Source organism: Thermobia domestica, chromosome 3 (genome assembly GCF_964235325.1).
Source record: "Thermobia domestica chromosome 3, izTheDome1.hap1.1, whole genome shotgun sequence".
NCBI lineage: Eukaryota > Metazoa > Arthropoda > Insecta > Zygentoma > Lepismatidae > Thermobia > Thermobia domestica.
In genome coordinates this window covers 103,745,911-103,765,804 of record NC_137456.1, presented here as the reverse complement: position 1 = coordinate 103,765,804, position 19,894 = coordinate 103,745,911, and the positions used below count along the sequence as shown (strand labels likewise).

The 19,894-nt window shown below is 37.7% G+C and overlaps 1 protein-coding gene across 2 annotated transcripts in view; it reads right to left on the bottom strand.

Annotated features, from left to right (window-relative positions):
* LOC145680635 (PHD finger protein 21A-like) overlaps nt 1–19,894 on the bottom strand; it is a 142,351-nt gene that overhangs the window by 116,531 nt on the left and 5,926 nt on the right. For both annotated transcript variants that reach the window (XM_081751327.1, XM_081751328.1), the window contains exon 2: nt 8,190–8,222. In XM_081751327.1, coding sequence (XP_081607453.1) covers nt 8,190–8,222 — 33 coding nt within the window. The remainder of the gene's footprint in view (nt 1–8,189; nt 8,223–19,894) is intronic.

Genomic DNA, 19,894 nt, shown 5'->3' with positions numbered 1-19,894 from the left:
TTGAACCGAATAGTAACACGAATTCCCTGCTTTTAGTCGACATTTAATTTCTCCGTGAATATGATTTTCCACTGTTAATATTGATCCTAGATATTTAAAACTATCCACTTTATCAAAAGTATTATTTAATGTTTTAACCAATCCATAATTTGCTGTATTCCGGTCCCGACGCACTTTCATGTATTTAGTTTTCTCTGCATTTACTTCTAAACCCATGTCCCTGCAAGCGTTTAATAAGATCTAAGCATTTCTTTCTATTGTTCTCCTATCATCCCCTATTAAATTTACATCATCAGCATATGCCATATCCTGGTGAATACCGTTCAACTCTAGGCCCTAGTTGTTATCTTTGATTTTTCTTATAGCGTATTCCAGAACGAAGTTAAATAATAATGGCGAAAACGCATCTCCTTGTTTCAGGCCATTTTCGACGTGAAAACTCGTGGACAAAAATTTTCCTACCCGAACTTTACTTTGGGATTCATTTAAACATATCTTAATTCATCTAATTAGCTTTCTTGGTATTCCAAGTTCTGTGAGAACGTTGTATAATGTTTCTCTTCTAACCGAGTCGTACGCCTTTCTAAAATCAATAAATAGTTGATGTACCGGGGTATTGTATTCCCACTTTTTTTTCGAGTATTTGGCGAATGGTAAATATTTGGTCGATAGTTGATCGATTTCGTCTAAATCCGCACTGATAATCTCCAATAATTTCATCTGCGTATGGGGTCAGTCTTGCTAATAGAATATTTGAAAGGATTTTATAGGATGTTGACAGAAGAGAAATGCCTCGATAATTATCACAGTCAGTTTTGTCGCCTTTCTTGTGAATTGGAACAATGATTGATTCTTTCCACTCTTGTGGCAATTCTTCCTTGTTCCAGATAAGTAGAATGAGTTTGTGTATCTTGTTCCACAAGTTTTCGCCTCCAGCTAAAATTAACTCAGCCCGGATTTTATCTACACCCGGAGATTTGTGTTTCTTTAATTTCTTTATCGGTTTCTACTTCTATTCGGTTGGGTTCTGGAATATACGGTTTTGCGTTGTGTATGTCTTTTTCTCCACGCACACTAGTTTTTGGTTGCGTGTTAAGCAAATCGTCAAAAAAAAATGTTTCCATCTATTTAAGATGCTATCCGTGTCAGTGAGAACTGTACCGTCAGATTTCTTTAATATATAAGCACGAGGTTGATAGCCTTTCTCAAATTCGTTGATTCCCTTATACACGTCCCGGATGTTTTTATTTTTACTATTATCTTCAAGTTCCTTAATTTTAGCTTTCAAAAAATCGCGTTTCTTTGTTTTAAAAGTTTTGGAAGTTTTCCGCCTGTGTAGTCATTTTATTCGGATTCTGTAGCCAGCGTAATTTTGCATGTTTCCTCTTCTCTGCTAGTTTTATGCATTCCTGGTCGAACCATGGTTTGTTCCTACGTATTTCCGCGTGTTCTAATTTTTCTTTTGCTGAAATTTTAATGCTATCTCTAATTTCAATTCAGGTATCCTCAACACTAATGCACTCTGAATCTTCTGAAGCCGAGAATCTATTCGAAACTTCAATCTGGTATTTCTCTCTGACCTGGTTCTCTTCTAATTTCTTTAAATTGAATCTCTCCGTTTTCGAACAATGAATATTACCTTTATTCAAGGATAACCTCTCTCGTATTATCGCTGCTACCAGGTAGTGGTCAGTGTCACAATCAGCCCCCTCTAAACGACCGGACATCAATTATGCTAGTTTGCTTTCTTCTATCTGCTAAAACGTGATCAATTTGATTATGTGTTTTCCCGTCTGGTGATGTCCAAGTGTATTTATGAACGTCGCGATGTGGGAATTTTGTACTCTTCACGATTAGGTTTTTGGATGTTGCAAAGTTCACGAGTCTAACACCGTTGTCATTACTTTCCTTATGCAGACTTTCGTTCCCTATAATCGGTTTGAAAATATCCTCTCGTCTTACCTTCGCATTGAAATCTCCTAATAGAATTTTCATATGGTATCGCAGGAGTTGGTCAAATATCCGTTCCACTTCTTCGTAAAAACTGTCTTTTATATTGTCATCCTTATCTTCAGTTGGGGCATGTACATTTAAAACAATAATATCACACCACCGTCCCTTAAGAGTAATAAAAGAAAGTCTGTCAGTAACAAATTCAACCCGTTTAATTGCTGGTAATATACGTTTATGAACGAAAAACCCTGTTCCTAACTGGTGATTTTTATTCCCTTCCCCGTGAAAGAACGTAAAATTTCCGGAATTCACAGATCCATTTCCTTCTCACCTAACTTCCTGAACTCCTACTACGTCCATCCTGTATTTCTCTAACTCTCTCGTTACGGATTTTAACGCGACTGCCCTATAAAGACTCCTAATATTCCATGTTCCAAATCTCATGTCCATTTTCTTTTGCTGAGGTCGTGCCAAGTTATCAGTCCTTGTCCGAGGCTTTTGTGAATATTTCTGAACAAGTGCTTTTTTTTTTTTTTTTTTTTTACATGATGAGGTTGTTAGCCCTACCCAAACCCCCAAGCTGGAGGACCACTCCTAGTCGGCTGTCCGCGACTGCTTATTCAGTATATTCGCAGCTAACCTCTATATCTAGCGGCCTTCTCCTCGATCCGCAACCTGAGGACGCGCCATGCCGTGGTGACAGGAACCCATTGGAAAAGGGACTGAAACCTATTTCCTTTACAGAAACCACCTCCTCGCTTTCCTATTGTCCTATTGGGTCCGAAGGTCTAATTATTATATATATATAGGGTGATTCAATAAGAACGTACCAGGCCTATATCCTATATGCCAAGACCTTGGCATATTCTTCCTCGTTGGCAGCAACACGGTCGCATTACTAGGTGAAAGTCAGATGGTGCGAGGGTGTTTCCTCTCGACGTTTCTCCCATTGTGCGCTTGTTTCAATGGAGGCACTACCATCCGCTGTTTCCATATCAAATTTTGCAAATGACCCTCGTTGGTGATATTCACGATACGCCACTACTGTCGCTGCTAGTTTTATTGCATTCTACACATACGATTTGGTAGTTCAATTGTTTGTCTGACGGCTCTATGTGCATTATTAACTGAGATAAACGCCTGCAACGGGTAGTCAGATACAAGTCTGCAACTAAGTCTCTAGCGGCTAAATGGGAAAGGATATGACAAAGTTTGTCCTCTAAAAGTTGCAGGACATTTAATGTCCTTTCGAACGATTCCATCAGTTATACGACTTTCCATTTCAAATTTTGAAGTTGTCTCCCGTTGGAGGTATTCACGAGACGCCACTGGGCTCGCTACTATTTTTATTGCATTCTACACATACGATTTGGTAATGCAATTTTTTTGTTTGAAGACCCTACGTGCAGTATTAGCTGCGATATAGGCCTGGTACATTCTTATTGAATCACCCGGTATATATATAAGCAGCCTTCTTCTACATGTACTAAATTAAGTATTTTTTAAGTAGTGAAAAAGTATTATACGGAAAGAAAATGTACTGGTAGAACAGTATATGTATAGGATGGGGTATTTAGCTTGATATGTTAGTTGGTTACTTTCAAGTTGTCTCTTTCAGCCAATAGCATCATTTCAGATTTTCTCAGGAGATTATCAACCGACATGAAGAGTTTCACGCGTTTTATTAGTGTGCAAATTATTAAAAAGTATGTTTTTCTCACATTCAGTGTGTGTGTGTGTGTGGGGGGGGGAGAACTGTTTCCCCTTTTCATCCGTAACGACGTCCCAGCTTTCAGCACTACTCCAAGGCAATGCAAAACATAAATCTACAACTGAACGTGAGAAGGGCAGGATTCGAACAATTCAATCTCCCATTAGAAATTGAATCCGGACTCCACCTTCAAAGGTGAATGGGTTAGAATAATCAAACCACCACGAAAGAGCTCAGCTTGCTATATACATATAGTAGAAACGGATATATGTATGCTGCAGCATTATTCTCGTCGAACGTCTTGAATGGTGCAATTTCAACGTTTTTTTTTTTTTTTTTTTTTTTTTTTTTTTTTTTTTTTTTTTTTTAGTACACACATCAGTTACGATCTGGAAAAGAGTGCTGTGGGAGTAAGACCTCCTAGCACACATAGAAGGATTTGTAAGGGGTGATATAAAATGATCAAAAACGGCCGATGTTAATGTCGAATCAATAGTGTTTGGGATCACTGAGATGAATGGTGACACATCTGATGACGTTTAAGTGCAAGTTCGCCCCCATTAAGACCCATAGAATGGTGACATGTAAAAATAATCGAAAACGACCTATATTAGTGTCGAATTCATAGTTTTCGGGGTCCCTAAGTTGATCGGTGACGATTCTAATGTCATTTAAGTCCAAGTTTAGTTCCAGTGGGGTATGATTCCCTAGCGCCTTGACAGGCATGGGAAGTAGGGAACGTGTCAAAATAAGAAAAAAAATTGGCATATATTAGTATCGAACCCATAGTTTTCAGAATCTCTGAGATGAACACTGGTATTTCCGATGCCGTTCCGAAGGAAGGAAGCGGCCTGGGACCTACAAATAAGGTACCACCCCGGCATTTGCCTGGTGTGAATGAGAAAAACCTAGGAAAACCTCATCCAGGTGGCTGTCCTGAAAAAGCGTTTTACACTTTTTGGCCGACTGCACCCACCGGGAATCGAACACGGGACCGCTCGCACAACGACAAGAGCGGTAGCGACTACGCTACGCGAGGCCATTAGCACTATTATGGGTAGAAGTGGGTAACATATAAAAATAATTTTTAAAAATGTCCGAAATTACTTTCGAATTCATAGTTTTCGGTGTCGCTGAGATGAATAGTCACATTACTGATAACATTATAGTCCAAGTTCAGCCCATCGGCATGAAAGGTGTGAAGTGAAGAATAAAATGTCTCAAATGACCCAGGTTAGTGACCAATCCACAGTTTGCGGGGTCGCTACGTAGCTAGGTGACGATTCCTATGAGATTTAAGCCCAAGTTTATGCAAGAACGGGCATGCCAGCTGGATTAGGAATTTACAGCAGTAACGAAGGAGTTGCTCGTGTACCTATCTATCTCTATATTGGGATGTATGTGCATGAATATAATTATATATTCCAGCATAACTTTGGAATGCTTGGAGCAATTTCAACCAAACCTGATAGACATATACAAGTAGCTTACAATCTGGAAACAATATTGTGGGAATAAGATATCCCAAGGAGATGCGAGGTGGAAAGAGTGGTAAGTTAAAACAATCCAAAACGATCGGTATTAATGTGTAATCACTAGTTTTCAGAATCACTGCAACGAATAGTGACGCCCCCAATACCACTTAAGTCCAAATTCCGTCCCATCGGGAGATTTGGAGGGAAAACTAAAACCTCAAAAATGAATGAAATTAGTGTCCAACTCATAGTTTTCGGGGTCGGGAAAACTCCTGACCTGTTTGAAATGACTTCGAGAATGTAATATAGCTAGTATTTACCTCAAGTTGTTCTTTTTCAATTATATTAATTTTACTAGCTGAACTTGCGCTCTCTACACAGCGCATCATTCGCATATGAGCATAAATCTTCTTATCATTCCTTACAACATCTGTACATGCCCCTTTACAGAAACAAGTGAAAAACGTATTGATTTTTTAAAAAAAAAAGCCAAGGGGTATCATAAAGGGGAGACTTTTTTCGATTATTTTTTCTCAATATCTCGCACCGTTTGCAAGATTTCAGCCTGCTTCCGGTTGGAGTTTCTAATTCATGTATGACCAGTGTTTTCTTTCTTCTTGCATGCAGTATGTAATAAGCAAATGCATTACATACACAATTAATTATAATGTCAGTTATATATGGTGTTCATTGGGCAAACCCCCCCCCCCAAAAAAAAAGGTTCATCTTAGACTGGAGAAATGGTTATCCTTCCTTTTCCATTATTATTTGGCCATGAAGTAAACGTCTCAGACATATACAATCCCTATATACAACAGTGTGGTGTTGGAATGTATAATGCTTAGGATGTGATTTTTTTTAAAATTTCAACACTTCTAATGTACCCGTAAAAATGTAATAAAGAAATAATGCCCATGTTTTTTAAATAATTAATTAGAACTGGACAATCTACGCAAAATTTGCAATCGATCAGTGAAAACATCATCTTTCTAGAGCCTGTAGTTTCCGAGATCTCATTGTCGAAAGGATTGGCCACAAACATATAAACGTTCACAAACATAAAGTCTAAAAGAACTCCAGAGATGGGAGCACAGTTCACATGCATTGATTTTACAGAAGGCTTATTAAAATACAAAGGCTTTAAACAATAATTTTAAAACAAACTTTATGAAAAAGATGTATTTAAATAATTTATTTAAAGTACACACATTTAAAATGTTTGTCTCTGCTAAACGTGAAATCACATATAACCGTAAATGAAAGATTTCACTGCCAAAGTTATAAGTTGGAGCTCAGGCGTTTTTAATTGCTATTGTAGCATTTTAATGGATAGACTAGTTGATCCTGCGCTCTCTACACAGCGCATCATTCGCACATGAGCATAAATCTCCTTCTCATTCCTCACAACATGTGTACATGTCCCGTTACAGACAAGTGAAAGACTTCTTGATTTTAAAAAAAAAAAAAAAAAAAAAAACTCGGCAAGAAGTCATAAAGGGGAGATTTTTTCGATTATTTTTTCACAATATCTCGCACCGTTTGCAAGATTTCAGCCTACTTCCGGTTGGAGTTTCTAATTCATGCATGACCAGTGTTTTCTTTCTTCTTGCATGCAGTTTGTAATAAGCAAATGCATTACATACACAATTAATTATAATGGCAGTCATATATGGTGTTCATTCAGGAAAACACTCCAAAAATATTCATCTTACACTGGAGAAATGGTTATCCTTCCTTTTTCATTATTATTTGGCCATGAAACAAACGCCTCAGACATATGCAACCCCGCTATAAAACAGTGTGATGTTGGAATGTATAAAGTGTAGGATATGAAGCTTTAGTTTTTTTTTTTAAATTTCAACGCTTCCAGTGTACCCTAAAAATATAATAAAGAAATAATGGTCACGTTTTTTTTTTAAATATCGATTAGAACTGGAAAATCTACACAAAATTTCCAATCGATCAGTGAAAACGTCATCTTTCTAGAGCCTGTAGTTTCCGAGATCTTATTGTCGAAAGGATTGACCACAAACATATAAACGTTTATAACATATAGTTTAAAAGAACTCAGAACATGGAAGCACAATTCACTTGCATTGATTTTGGGGAAGACTTATTAAAATACAAAGGCTTTCAACAATAATTTTAAATCATTAACTTTATGAAAAAGATCTAGTTAACTGACTTATTAAAGTACACCTACTCAAAATGTTTGTCTCTGTTAAACGTGAAATCACACACAACCGTAAATGAAAGATTTGAAAGCCAAAGTTATAGGTTGGAGCTCAGTCGCTCTTCATTGCTATTGTATCATTTTAATAGATAGATAGTATTATATCCTACGAGTTATACATTCCGACACCACACATTCGTATATCTCTCCGGTGTTTGTTTCAGCGCCAAATGATAATGAAAAACGAAGGACACCAATGTCTCCTGTCTAAAATGAATCTTTATTGTTTGGAGTGTTTTGCCCAATGAACACCATATATCACTGACATTATTAATTGTGTATGTAATGTATTTGCTTATTACATACTGTATACTATATACAGAAGAAAGAAAATACTTATCATATTTGAATTAGAAACACCAACCGCAAGCAGGCTCAAATCTTGCAAACGGTACGAGATATTGAAAAAAAAAAAAGCGAAAAACATCTCCCCTTTATGGTTCTCCTTGCCGATTTTTCTCAAGACGTCTTTCACTTGTGTCTGTAAAGCAACATGTACACATGTGAGGAATGACAAGGAGATTTATGATCATATGTGAATGATGCGCTGAGTAAAGAGCAGGTTCAGCTAATAGTATTATAATATATTGATGAAAAACGTGAAATTACTTATATTGGAGAGTCTTGAAAGCCCACTGGCAAGGAAAGCCTGAAACGATGCTAATGCCTGTAATAAAGAAATGAACAAACAAATATAATGAAAACTGATTTTTTCGTATATCTTTAACCTGCACGTCTCTGTTGTTTCCATTTACACACTTAGAAATGTTCACGATTGTCAATGCTAAAATTACAATTATTTTAAATATGTACTTACCCCAGGATCAATTTTGGATTTCATCAGGAAAAACTGTAAGAAAGGAAATACAAATTAAACTAATATTTCTATACGGAAGTAATAATAATAATAATAATAATAATAATAATAATAATAATAATAATAATAATAATAATAATAATAATAATAATAGTAAAAGCTATATCTTCCCAAATTTCACGTTCTTATTTATATCTTAAGTACGTGTAAGCAAGAAAGATTTAAAAAAAAAAAAAAAGCTCTACGTGCTTTAATCTTTCCTTTCTCTACACAAGAATGATCAAAGGTCGCCTTCTTATCTACAGAATTTTCCACTAGCAAGGAATAGGAGTCTAAACCAAAGCTGAGGTAAAAACAAATGATCATTACATATATTCTCCTAAATCAAAATGACTATAATGATTTACTCTGCTAAATCCTCCTAGATTGCTGCTACGAGTTTGATGATTTTTTGGTGCAGGAGTGGATAAGATGGAGAACATCAATTCGGTCCACGCTGAACTTGCTGAACAGCATGGATATTTTGGCGATCCTCGTAGATTGCAAACGCATTTTCGGCACGGAGTTCCAGGGTTCAATTTCCGGTGCTACAGGTGCACGTGTGACTCAGTTTCTACGTTAAATAGTAGGACAAATCTTGATGCTAAAAATGAATCGTTGAATGAATTACTCGTTTGTCTTAGAAAGACCGAAATCGAATACATGCTTGTATTTCAGTATGTCATGCAAGTACTATAATATCCTTGTTACAAAAAATGAATTTAAATGAAACATATTAAGTTTTACGTCTCACGATTATGCCGGCTAGGCTAAAGGGGGCGTTGATGGTGAGAAAGAATGAAATGGAATGTAGAAAGTGGGAGGAATTGGGAGAACCCCTAGAAACCCTACGCACACGGTATTTTCACAAAGCTCACTTGGCGCGAGCTGGGATCAAACCAAGGACTCCATGCACTAGAGGTGAACACTCTATCACTAAGCCACCGCGCCCCGTCCATATGTTACAAGTTAATAAATACTGTAAATGTATGGTAAATGATGTACCGGCAGTTAACTTTCCACTATTTCGAGTACGTAGATTTTGTATCGATTTTAAATTACAATCCTTGTATGTTAGTACGTATGTAACCAATTGACTTTTACAGAGTCGATTAAGAAATTCAAATTTAAGAAATAAGGCCGATTTCCCTCCCATCGACGATGTGATTTCTCTCATGGAACTCTGAAGCTGCTACTGTGCACTGGAGACATAGCTTACAGCACAAGACACAATGGGCCTTATGCAGAGTCGTTTTGAAGCGCGATTAGTGCCATACTAAAGAGTTCGACTAACATAAATCTCCTGCAGTAGTCAGTAGTTTAGTATGACGCTAATCATTGTTCGGAATGCTTCGTATCGTCGGATAAAATTGCTGCAGGATCACTGCACTAAATGTGTCAACCTGAAAGCAAACTACGTTGAATAAAGTTGTGTCAATGTGTATCTCGCGTCGGCCACGAAGATGCATTCTCAGGTTTAACGGTTAGCATAATGTTTGACTCCTGTTTACAACCACTACTAATCACAAGTTTTTGTATATCTTATACAGTTCCTACAATGAAACAAATTGCTGTTATATCATAAAAGTATGTATCTTGAAAGGCTTCGACAACTACCTCTTGAAAGGCTTCCAAGTTTCAGTGAACTACCTCTGCACATAGGGGGCACCGTAGTCTAATGATTACAGTGCTGGATTCATGTCCGCATAGTCCCGGGTTCGATTTCCCAATTTTCGGCGTCCACCCAGCGTCGTGAGGAAAAACTGGGGAGTCACGTGAATAAAAGACGTGACGGTCACTACTGTGTGTGCAAGGAAAGATGGCTTCTGACAGTTGAGTAAAACACGTGGAGTATTGGAGGTGCTGTTGCCAGAGGCTCCGCAACAGAGACAGCAGCTCTGGCAACAAACTTACGACGTTTACAAAGCCGTCTTCAACTACCGGCAACAGCGCGGTCAGTGACCTTCTTTGCCTAGAAACAGTGTGAAAGAATACTGCTGTGATTTGCTAACAACTCTCCCTCTCATTTTGTTTACAACATGTGCAGCTATCTGTCAGAAGCCATCCTTCAGTAACTCAATAGCAGCTCTAGAAAGCTCCAGATACGCTTAGCGAGACGGCGAGGTCACTAGGTTTAACGTAGTTCCACCAGTCTCTAACAGATGGTTTAGGCGCAAAAAGCGGGTTACGCCTAGTGGTTTGGTTTGGTTTGGTTTGGTTCTATCTAGCTGCACGTAGCTCCCTATTCGCTACCGTGCAGGTAGTTGCCTCGGACACGCAACTCAAGTACTAGTTGGGATTCCACTTTGAGCAGTACGTCCCGTTTCATGCAGCCTGGGTGTTAGTAATGATTGCCCCACTAGAGACAAATATGGACTTTGTGACGTCATAGGTCAAAGGTCAATGACCTTGACCCGCGGTCAATGACCTAGGGGTACTTAAGACCACCCCATCTAGATTTTGGCAGGGGTACCTTGGCCCTCCCCCTAAATTTTGGCAGGGGTACATAGGATCACACCTTAAATTTTAGAAATTGCCAAATCTAAATATTTGGTGTGGTAGCCTAGGACCATGGTATGTACCTTTATCAGTATTGGGGGGTCTATCTCGTACCCTTTCATGGGTAAAAAATTGCCAAAAAGTCAAATTTCGGGGTTTTTGACCTAATTTATCCTCTTTGATGAGGTTTAATTACCATATATGGTACATGGGCGTATACAGGGGTCCATTCCCTTTCATAAGACATGGGTACATCAATGCACCCTTTAAATTTTTGGGAGGGGTACCTTGGCCCACTCCTTCAATTTTGGAAATTTCCCAATTTAAACAATTGGTATTATACTATAAGACCCTAATATATATCACTATAAATTTGGGTGGTCCAACTCGTTCCCTTTTAGGGGTACAGCAATTGCCGAAATATAAACGTAAGTAATACGTTGTACAGCGGTGGACACTTCTAAATGGTACACCTTAGCCGTAAATCTCCATATGGCTGTACCATTTAGAAGTGTCCACCGCTGTACACCACGTGTTTATTTTTTTGACCTAATGTATCCCCTTTAATGAGGTCCTATTACCCTATATAGTTATATGGGCGTATACAGGGGTCCATTCCCTGTCATAAGACATGGGTATATTGATGCACCCCTTTAAATTTTTGGGTTGGGGTACATTGACAGACCCCCTCAATTTTGGAAATTGCCCAATTTAAGCATTCGGTATCATAGTACAGGACTTCAATATATATCATAATAAATTTAGATGGTCCACCTCGTTCCATTTTAGGGGTACAGCAATTGTCAAAATATAAACATAAGCGATACGTTGTACCACATGTTTCGTTTTGGCCCAATTGATTCCCTTTGATGAGATCCTATTACCTTATATTGTTATATGGCCATGTATAGGGGTCCATTCCCTATCATAAAACATAGGTACATTGGTGCACCCTTTAAATTTTAGGAGGGGTACATGGACCCACCCCTTCGATTTTGGAAATTGTCCAATTTAAGCATTTGGTATCATAGTACAGGACTTCAATATGTATCATGTTAAATTTCGGTAGTCCATCTCGTTCCTTTCATGGGTACAAAATAGCTAAATTTTAGTACAACGACGTGTTCGGTTATTGACTGAATTTATCCTCTTTAATGAGATCATATAGGGTTATAAGGTGTGGACGGGTATCCCCTTTCAATTTGGTAGGACCCTTAGCGTGTCAAATGCTGGTACGGTCACGTGATCGATGATTTGGTTTTGATGCGCGAGTCTTTGACACGACGACGGGTCCCTGGTCAATGTTGTCTAGGAGTAAGGTGGAAATTTAAAACAAGATTCATGGCATTTAAAAATGCTTTCAACTTTCAAACTAAAAAATTCAAACCAAAATTTTCGAAACAAAAAACTTTGAAACGAAAACTTTTAAACAAAAGCTTTCAAACTAAAACAAAAATTCAAAAAAATTCGACTTTGAAACGAAACATTTTCCAAACAAATTTAAAACAAAAAAATTTCAAACAAAATTTTTATGAGAAACATTTTCAACCAAAAAACTTTTCAAACAAAAATTTTGAAAATTGTTTGTAATTTTTTCAAAATTTTAAAACTTTTTAAAAATTTTTAGTTTGAAAAATTTTTCGTTTTAAAATTTTGTTTGTAATTTTTTTGTTTAAAATTTTTAGTTTGAAAATTTTTTCGTTCCAAAATTGTTTTCCAAAATTTTTGTTTGAAAAGCTTTTTGGTTGAAAATTTTTCTTTAAAATTTTTAGTTTGAAATTTTAGATTGGAAAATTTTTCGTTTCGAAATGTTGAATTTTTTTTTGTTTTGAAAATTTTTTACTTTGAAAACTTTTGTTTAAAAGTTTTCGTTTCAAATTTTCTTGTTTCGAAAATTTTGGTTTGAATTTTTTAGTTTGAATGTTGAAAACATTGAAACAGTTCCTACCAAATTGAAAGGGGATATCCGTCCACACCTTATAACCCTATATGATCTCATTAAAGAGGATAAATTCAGTCAATAACCGAACACGTGGTTGTATTAAAATTTAGCTATTTTGTACCCATGAAAGGAACAAGATGGACTACCGAAATTTAACATGATACATATTGAAGTCCTGTACTATGATACCAAATGCTTAAATTGGACAATTTCCAAAATCGAAGGGGTGGGTCCACAACCCCTCCTAAAATTTAAAAGATGCACCAATGTACCTATGTTTTATGATAGGGAATGGACCCTATACATGGCCATATAACAATATAAGGTAATAGGATCTCATCAAAGGGAATCAATTGGGCCCAAAACGAAACACGTGGTACAACGTATCGCTTATATTTTGGCAATTGGTGTACCCCTAAAAGGGAACGAGGTGGACCATTTAAATTTACCATGATACATATTGTGGTCCTGCATTATGATACCGAATGCTTAAATTGGGCAATTTCCAAAATTGAAGGGGTGGGTCAAAGTTCCCCTCCCAAAAATTTGAAGTGGTTCATCAATATACCCATGTCTTATGAAAGGAAATGGACCCCTGTATACGCCCACATAATTATATAGGGTAATAGCACCTCATTAAAGAAGATAAATTAGGTCAAAAAATCATCGAAATTTGACTTTTTGGCAATTTTGTACCCCTAAAAGGGAACGAGGTGGACCATCCAAATTTATTATGATCAGTGGCGTATTTACGATTTTCTTTCGGGGGGGGCTTTGCTAACTTTCGGGGAGGGCTTTGCCTGAAAATGTGAAAATTCTGCAAGATATTTCATATACTTTATTATAGTAAGTAAGATTTCGGGGGGGGGCTTAAGCCCGGAAGCCCCCCCTAAATACGCCACTGATTATGATACATATTGAGGTCCTGTACTATGATATCGAATGCTTAAATTGGACAATTTCCAAAATTGAAGGGGTGGGTCAATGTATGCCTCCCAAAAATTTGAAGGTGTGCATCAATATACCCATGTCTTATGACAGGGAATGGACCCCTGTATACGCCCATATAACTATATAGGGTAATAGGACCTCATTAAAGGGGATAAATTGTGTCAAAAACCGTGGTACAGTCGCTCACAAAAGTACCTGGACTCCTGACTGTTATAATTCCATTATTTGGGGTCCAGGTACTTATGTGGGTGACTATACAACGTAGTGCTTATGTTTATATTTTGGCAATTTTGTACCCCTAAAAGGGAACGAGGTGGACCACCCAAATTTATAGTGATATATATTAGGGTCTTATACTATAGTACCAAATGTTTAAATTTGGCATTTTCCAAAATTTAAGAGTGGGTCAAGGTACCCCTTTCAAAAATTTAAAGGGGTGCATTAATGTACCCATGTCTTATGAAAGGGAATGAACCCCTGTATATGCCCATATAACCATATAGGGTAATTAAACCTCATCAAAGGGGATAAATTAGGTCAAAAACCCCGAAATTTGACTTTTTGGCAAATTTTTACCCATGAAAGGGTACGAGATAGACCCCCAATATTGATAAAGGTGCATACCATGGTCCTAGGCTACCACACCAAATTTTTAGATTTGGCAATTTCCAAAATTTAAGGGGTGGTCCTATGTACCCCTGCCAAAATTTAGGGGGTGGGCCAAGATACCCCTGCCAAAATCTAGAGGGTGTGGGCCTAAGTACCCCTAGGCCATTGACCCCGGTCCAAGGTCATTGACCTTTGACGTCACAAAGGTCAGGGTCAAAGTCCAAATTTGCCTCAAGTGGGGCAATTATTACTGTGTTGAAAATGAGCCGTTACTACCTTTCTCTTTCCTTTCTCTGAAATTAGTCGACAGTGAGGCAAGGGGTACTTTGATTACATATAAATCTTTGTTTTGTAACGAACTTGGATCCGGTCCGTCCGAACTTGAGTCTTTGGTTTGGTTTGTCCGTCCCTCCGGAAGAAAAAAGAATCTCAGGAACTAATAGTTGCTAGACCAGGATGTAGAGGAATCAATAATCAAATTTGTTTATGGAAGTGATATTCAAATATTGAATGGTAGTAATTAACCCTTTCCGGTTTTAACGTCCATTACTACAGAGAGAGAGAAAAACGGTACTAGACAGCAGGAAGTGGTTTCCTGCAATTGAACAGCAGGAAGTGGGAGAACATGCAGGAAGTCTCCACAATATATTTCATCTCCACCCTTAACTCTCTACTAAAACCGGAAGTGATAGAAATCCATTACGACTTCCGGTTTCAACATTGATCTACATAGAGCAAAAATGATAACAGATAACGAAAAACGATTTTATGGAATCGATTTACGGTTCTAAGAATAGATACCATCTTTCTTAACCCTCAATTCAAACCGGAGTGGGAAAAATACGCTACTTCCGGGTTTAACGTTGATCACTTCTTAACCCTCTATTAAAAGCGGAAGTGACAAAAATACACCACTTCAAGTTTCAATGTTAACTGTTACACAGTAAAACAGGAACAGCAAAAAATGTTTTCTGCAATCAATTAAGCGTCCAAAGAACGCCACTCCGTCCTCCTGCCTATCTGTGCCCAGTTTTTAGGAACTGGGGGGACGCTGTACATATTCTTTAGAGGTGGGGAGACGGCGTCCCCCTCACTTTTACCCCTGTTTATCAATACAAAGAAAAGCATCACAACAACCAAAAATACGTTTCTGCGTGCTCACGCAGCGACAGGACTGTCAACCTCGATATCATTCACGACACTGAGAGGGGGAGGGAACGTCGCTTGTGGTAAGTACATTGTCGACCATGAGATGCTATTGTTTTACGGAAGTAGTAAGGGTACTCCGTTTTGCCCCATTTTCTCCTATATAGTGCAATATACGTTATTTAGGTTCAAACCCCATTCCTGCTACTAATATATCAGTACTATAATTTAAGTATGAATAGTTGCTACTTAAGAGCTTCCTCCCGAGTTTGATTCTCGGTGGTATCTCTCGTTGTTGGAATGGAACGTAAAGCTGTAGGTCTACATGTCGGTGTTGAAAGGGACGATAAACTGAAAATTAACCAAACAATTAATGCTTGGATCTTCTGCAACACCAGTTAAATTTATGATAATCTTAAGATTACCACATGTCACAACTAAATTTACTCAGGAAATTGACATATTTGGCTAAATTTGAGTTTAGCTTCCCTTTCAATACAAAAGCTATTTGAGACGTCGACACACAGTTTAAGGTGGAATCCGAACCTTGGTTCATTCAAATTTCAACACTGTCACCGGGAATCGAACTTGCGAAGTTGACTTAGTTCTCATGAAAACTGATTATACGAGGTGATCGGAAACTAACTTTTTAAATTCTAAGAAGTGATAGAATGTGCCAAAATCAACATTTATTGTCACAAAAAGTGGGCCCGGATATGCCGCATTTAACCGTCAGCAACAGATGTGAAATGTAAAATGAAAGACAGGCTATTTTTTCCTTATAATAAATGACATCGATTTTGTCTCTCATCATTACGGGGAAACTGCTCAAACGTTTGAAATGACTTTTTGAACACAGTTAGCACCCGACTCTGGCTATTTCTTCAATAATTCGGTTCCATTCCAAAATGTATATTCTAAAAAGAAGAAAGGGGAATGTAACAGAGTAATAAGACCAAAGATAGAAACTGCTCCATATCAAGAAGCCATTATTCGCTATCCCTTATTGTTTTTGTTCTACGGCTATAAATGTTGAAATCAAAAACAGTTTATTTCAACCACTTCCGGCTTGAATAGAGGGTTAAGGGAAGATGAAATATATTTTTGGGACGCGGAATCGATTCCAAAATACCACATCTTGATAGCATTTATCGTCTTTTCTCTACGAAAATACTATTGAAACCAGAAATAATTGCCAATTTGAAACACTTCCGGTTTCGGTAGATTGTTCTGGATAATCTTGATACGCCTTGAGACGCTAAATCGTTTTAAATGCGCTTCTTACTATCTGTTTAAATTCTATGACGATAAAAGTTGAAACTGGAAATGACTAGTTTTAACCACTTTTGGTTTGAATGGATAGTTAACGGAGCAGATGGAACTTATTCTTGGAACGCTGAATCGAGGGTGCAGAAAACAGTATCTTCATAGCATTTATCCTTTTTCGTCTACGGAAATAACAACTGGAACCGGAAGGAATAGCAAATTTGAACCTCTTCCACTTTTGGCAGAGTGTTCTGGATAATCGTGATACATTGACTTGAGACGCTGAATCGTTTGAAGGAAAATGCTTCTTGCTATCTATTACAATTTTTTATTCTATGGCGATAAACGTTGAAACCGGAAGTGAGCAATTCTAACATTTCCGGTTTCAACAGAGGGTTAATGGAGAAAGCAGAGCCTATTCTTGGGACGCCGAATCAATTGCAAAAGACCGCATCTCGATATATCTTCCCGTTTTTCTCAGATAACTGTCGACAACCGAACGGTCGGGCAAAACCTTTCTATAAGACTTCCGATACTTATGCATAGCATAGTTGAGAAGTCTAAACAGCAGTACCAGAATAACATAATTGAGCTAATTTATGTGCCTGAGGTCTTTACGCATACCGACACTACGAATAACTCGGTGATCTGTTTAATTTGTCTTCGAACCAGGTATTGTTTTACTTAAAAGTTGGAGCACACTTTCCAAATACAAGAAATTATAAGATTATGGAAATTATAAAGAAAATGTCTGTTAATTCTTTATGATCATGTTCGTCATTGGAATTCTGTGACGCTCCTCAGTTAACCTCTTCGTTTTGATATAGCAATTTTCAGTTTTAATACCGTCCTTTAACTCAAGCCTCTTTCGCCTCCGCACCTTTTTCCTTCCCCTGTACTTTCTATGGTGTTTTTTCACGATACAGTTTGTTCTCAGCAAATGTCCAATCTGTTTGTATCTCCCTCCTTTTAATCACATTTAATATTGTTCTTTTCTCTCTTACTATTCGTAACACTTTCTCATTCGTTTTCCGCTCGACCCAGTTATTTCGATCACGCAATGGAATTTATAGGATTGTAATGTTTGTACATACATTTGTTCGTTACTACACATGCTAACTCTTAAGTTTAAAAAAAAAAAAAATCTATTTTTATGCAACAGACAGCTGGAGCGATTATCTCCGTCAAGTTCGTTAATGGAGTAAATCTTGGGTTAAACCTGGCGCTTAATCAGTAGCGTACGCAGGAATTTATTTTGGGAGGGGTCCAAACTCAATATGAGGGTATTTTATATTAAAATTCCTAAAATTGCCCCTAAAATTAGGCTAAACTTACACAAAAATCGAAATTTCGGGGGGTGGGGGGTGGACCCCCAGGACCAACCCCCTGCGTACGTCCCTGCGCTTAATGTAAGTTTTGTTTTGTATGGTCTTCTCAATATCGAGTTAGAAAACATTACATGTTTCTGCTTAACGTCCTACGATTAATGGAAACAATGATTGGTGGAATGACCTTGTGGGAGGAAACGGGAGTAGCCGAAAAACAACCTACAAACACGATGTTGTCCATAACAAATTTGCTTGGCCGGGGGATCGAACTAGGCACTCCACGAGCCAGAGGTAAACGCTCTACCACTGAGCGACCGTGGCTCCCAACACTGACTTTGATGGTGATAGCATATATGAAATATACAGTATTTTAAAATTCGCGCAACACCATACTGACATTTCATAATGAATCTTGAAGTGTTAATGCTCTAAACACATTAAAACTTTTAAGCTGTGTTATCAGTTCCATTAGTAATATTTCTCCAGAGTGAATTTTCAATTCGATAAATGATTCATGGACAAAAGCTAGGAATTGTTACGAACATAAGTTTAGGTTGGACTGAACTTTTGTATGAAAGTCATCTATCCAATACCTTGTGCTGAATTTGTAGAATATGGGAAAAGTCAATCTTGTTGCTCTTTCTGGAAACCAGAAATTTTAATTTTAAATTTAAAATATTAAAAAAAAAGGGAGGGGGGCAACTTGAAGTGTGTGAATTAGGAATTCTCACTCACTGTAATTTGTTGGCTTTTAAATACAAAATTAAGTACAGACAGGTCTACATTTTTTTTTTTTTTTAATATTAGTTTCGAATTTACGTTTTATGTCTGGCTTTTATTGTAAACAAATTTGGTAAATTATTTCAGGGAGGTGACAGTCCTAAGTCAATCCATTAGTATCTTCACGGGCAACGATTGTTTCAACAGTCGCTATCCATATGACGTAATCTTCTTTACTGTTTGTCTTTATCAGAGTTTATTTTTCCTATTTTTCTCCATACCCATATTTCGAAAACTCCCAGTCTCTTTTCATTGTTTTTGTGTAGTGTCCGTGTATCTGTCCCACAGATTGCAAAACTTCCAATCTCTTTTCATTGTTTTTGTATAGTGTCCGTGTTTCTGTCCCATAGAGTGCAAAACATCCAGTTTCTTTTCATCGCTTTTGTCTAGTGTCCGTGTTTCTGTCCCAGAGTACACAATTTCCAGTCTTTTCATTGCTTTTGTGCAGTGTCCGTATTTCTGTCCCATAGAGTACAAAACTTCCAATATCTTTTTATCGCTTTTTTTTTTTTGTAGTGTCCGTGTTTCTGTCCTACAGTGTACAAATCTTTTAGTATTTTTTCTTCGCTTTTGTGTAGGTCCGTGTTTCTATCCCATAGAGTGCAAAACTTCCAGTTTCTTTTTCATAGCTTTTTTGTAGTGTCCGTGTTTCTATCCTATATAGTACAAAACTTCCACTCGCTTTTCATCACTTTCCTGGGGGGCGCGGTGGCTCAGTGGTAGAGCGTTCACCTCTGGTGCTTGGGGTCCCGGGTTCGATCCCAGCCCCCGCCAAGTGAACTTTGTGGTGGACAAACACCGTGCTCGTGGGTTTTCTCGGGGTTCTCCCGTTTCCTCCCACTTTCTTCATTTCACTCATCTCTCATTATCACCGTCTCCTTTCGCCTAACCGGCATAACCGTGGGACGTAAAACTTACAGATTTCATTTCATTTCATTTTTCATCACTTTCCTCTAATGTTCGTGTCTCTATCGCATAGAGTGTTAGTTAAGCTTCCAGTTTCTTTTCATTGATTTTGTGTAGTGTCCATGTTTGTTCCAGAGTAAAAAATTGCCACTCTCTTTTCATCGCTTTGTGAAGTGTCTGTGTTTCTGTCCCACAGAGTACAAAAATTCATACTAAATATTTTATGAATAATTTTCTTC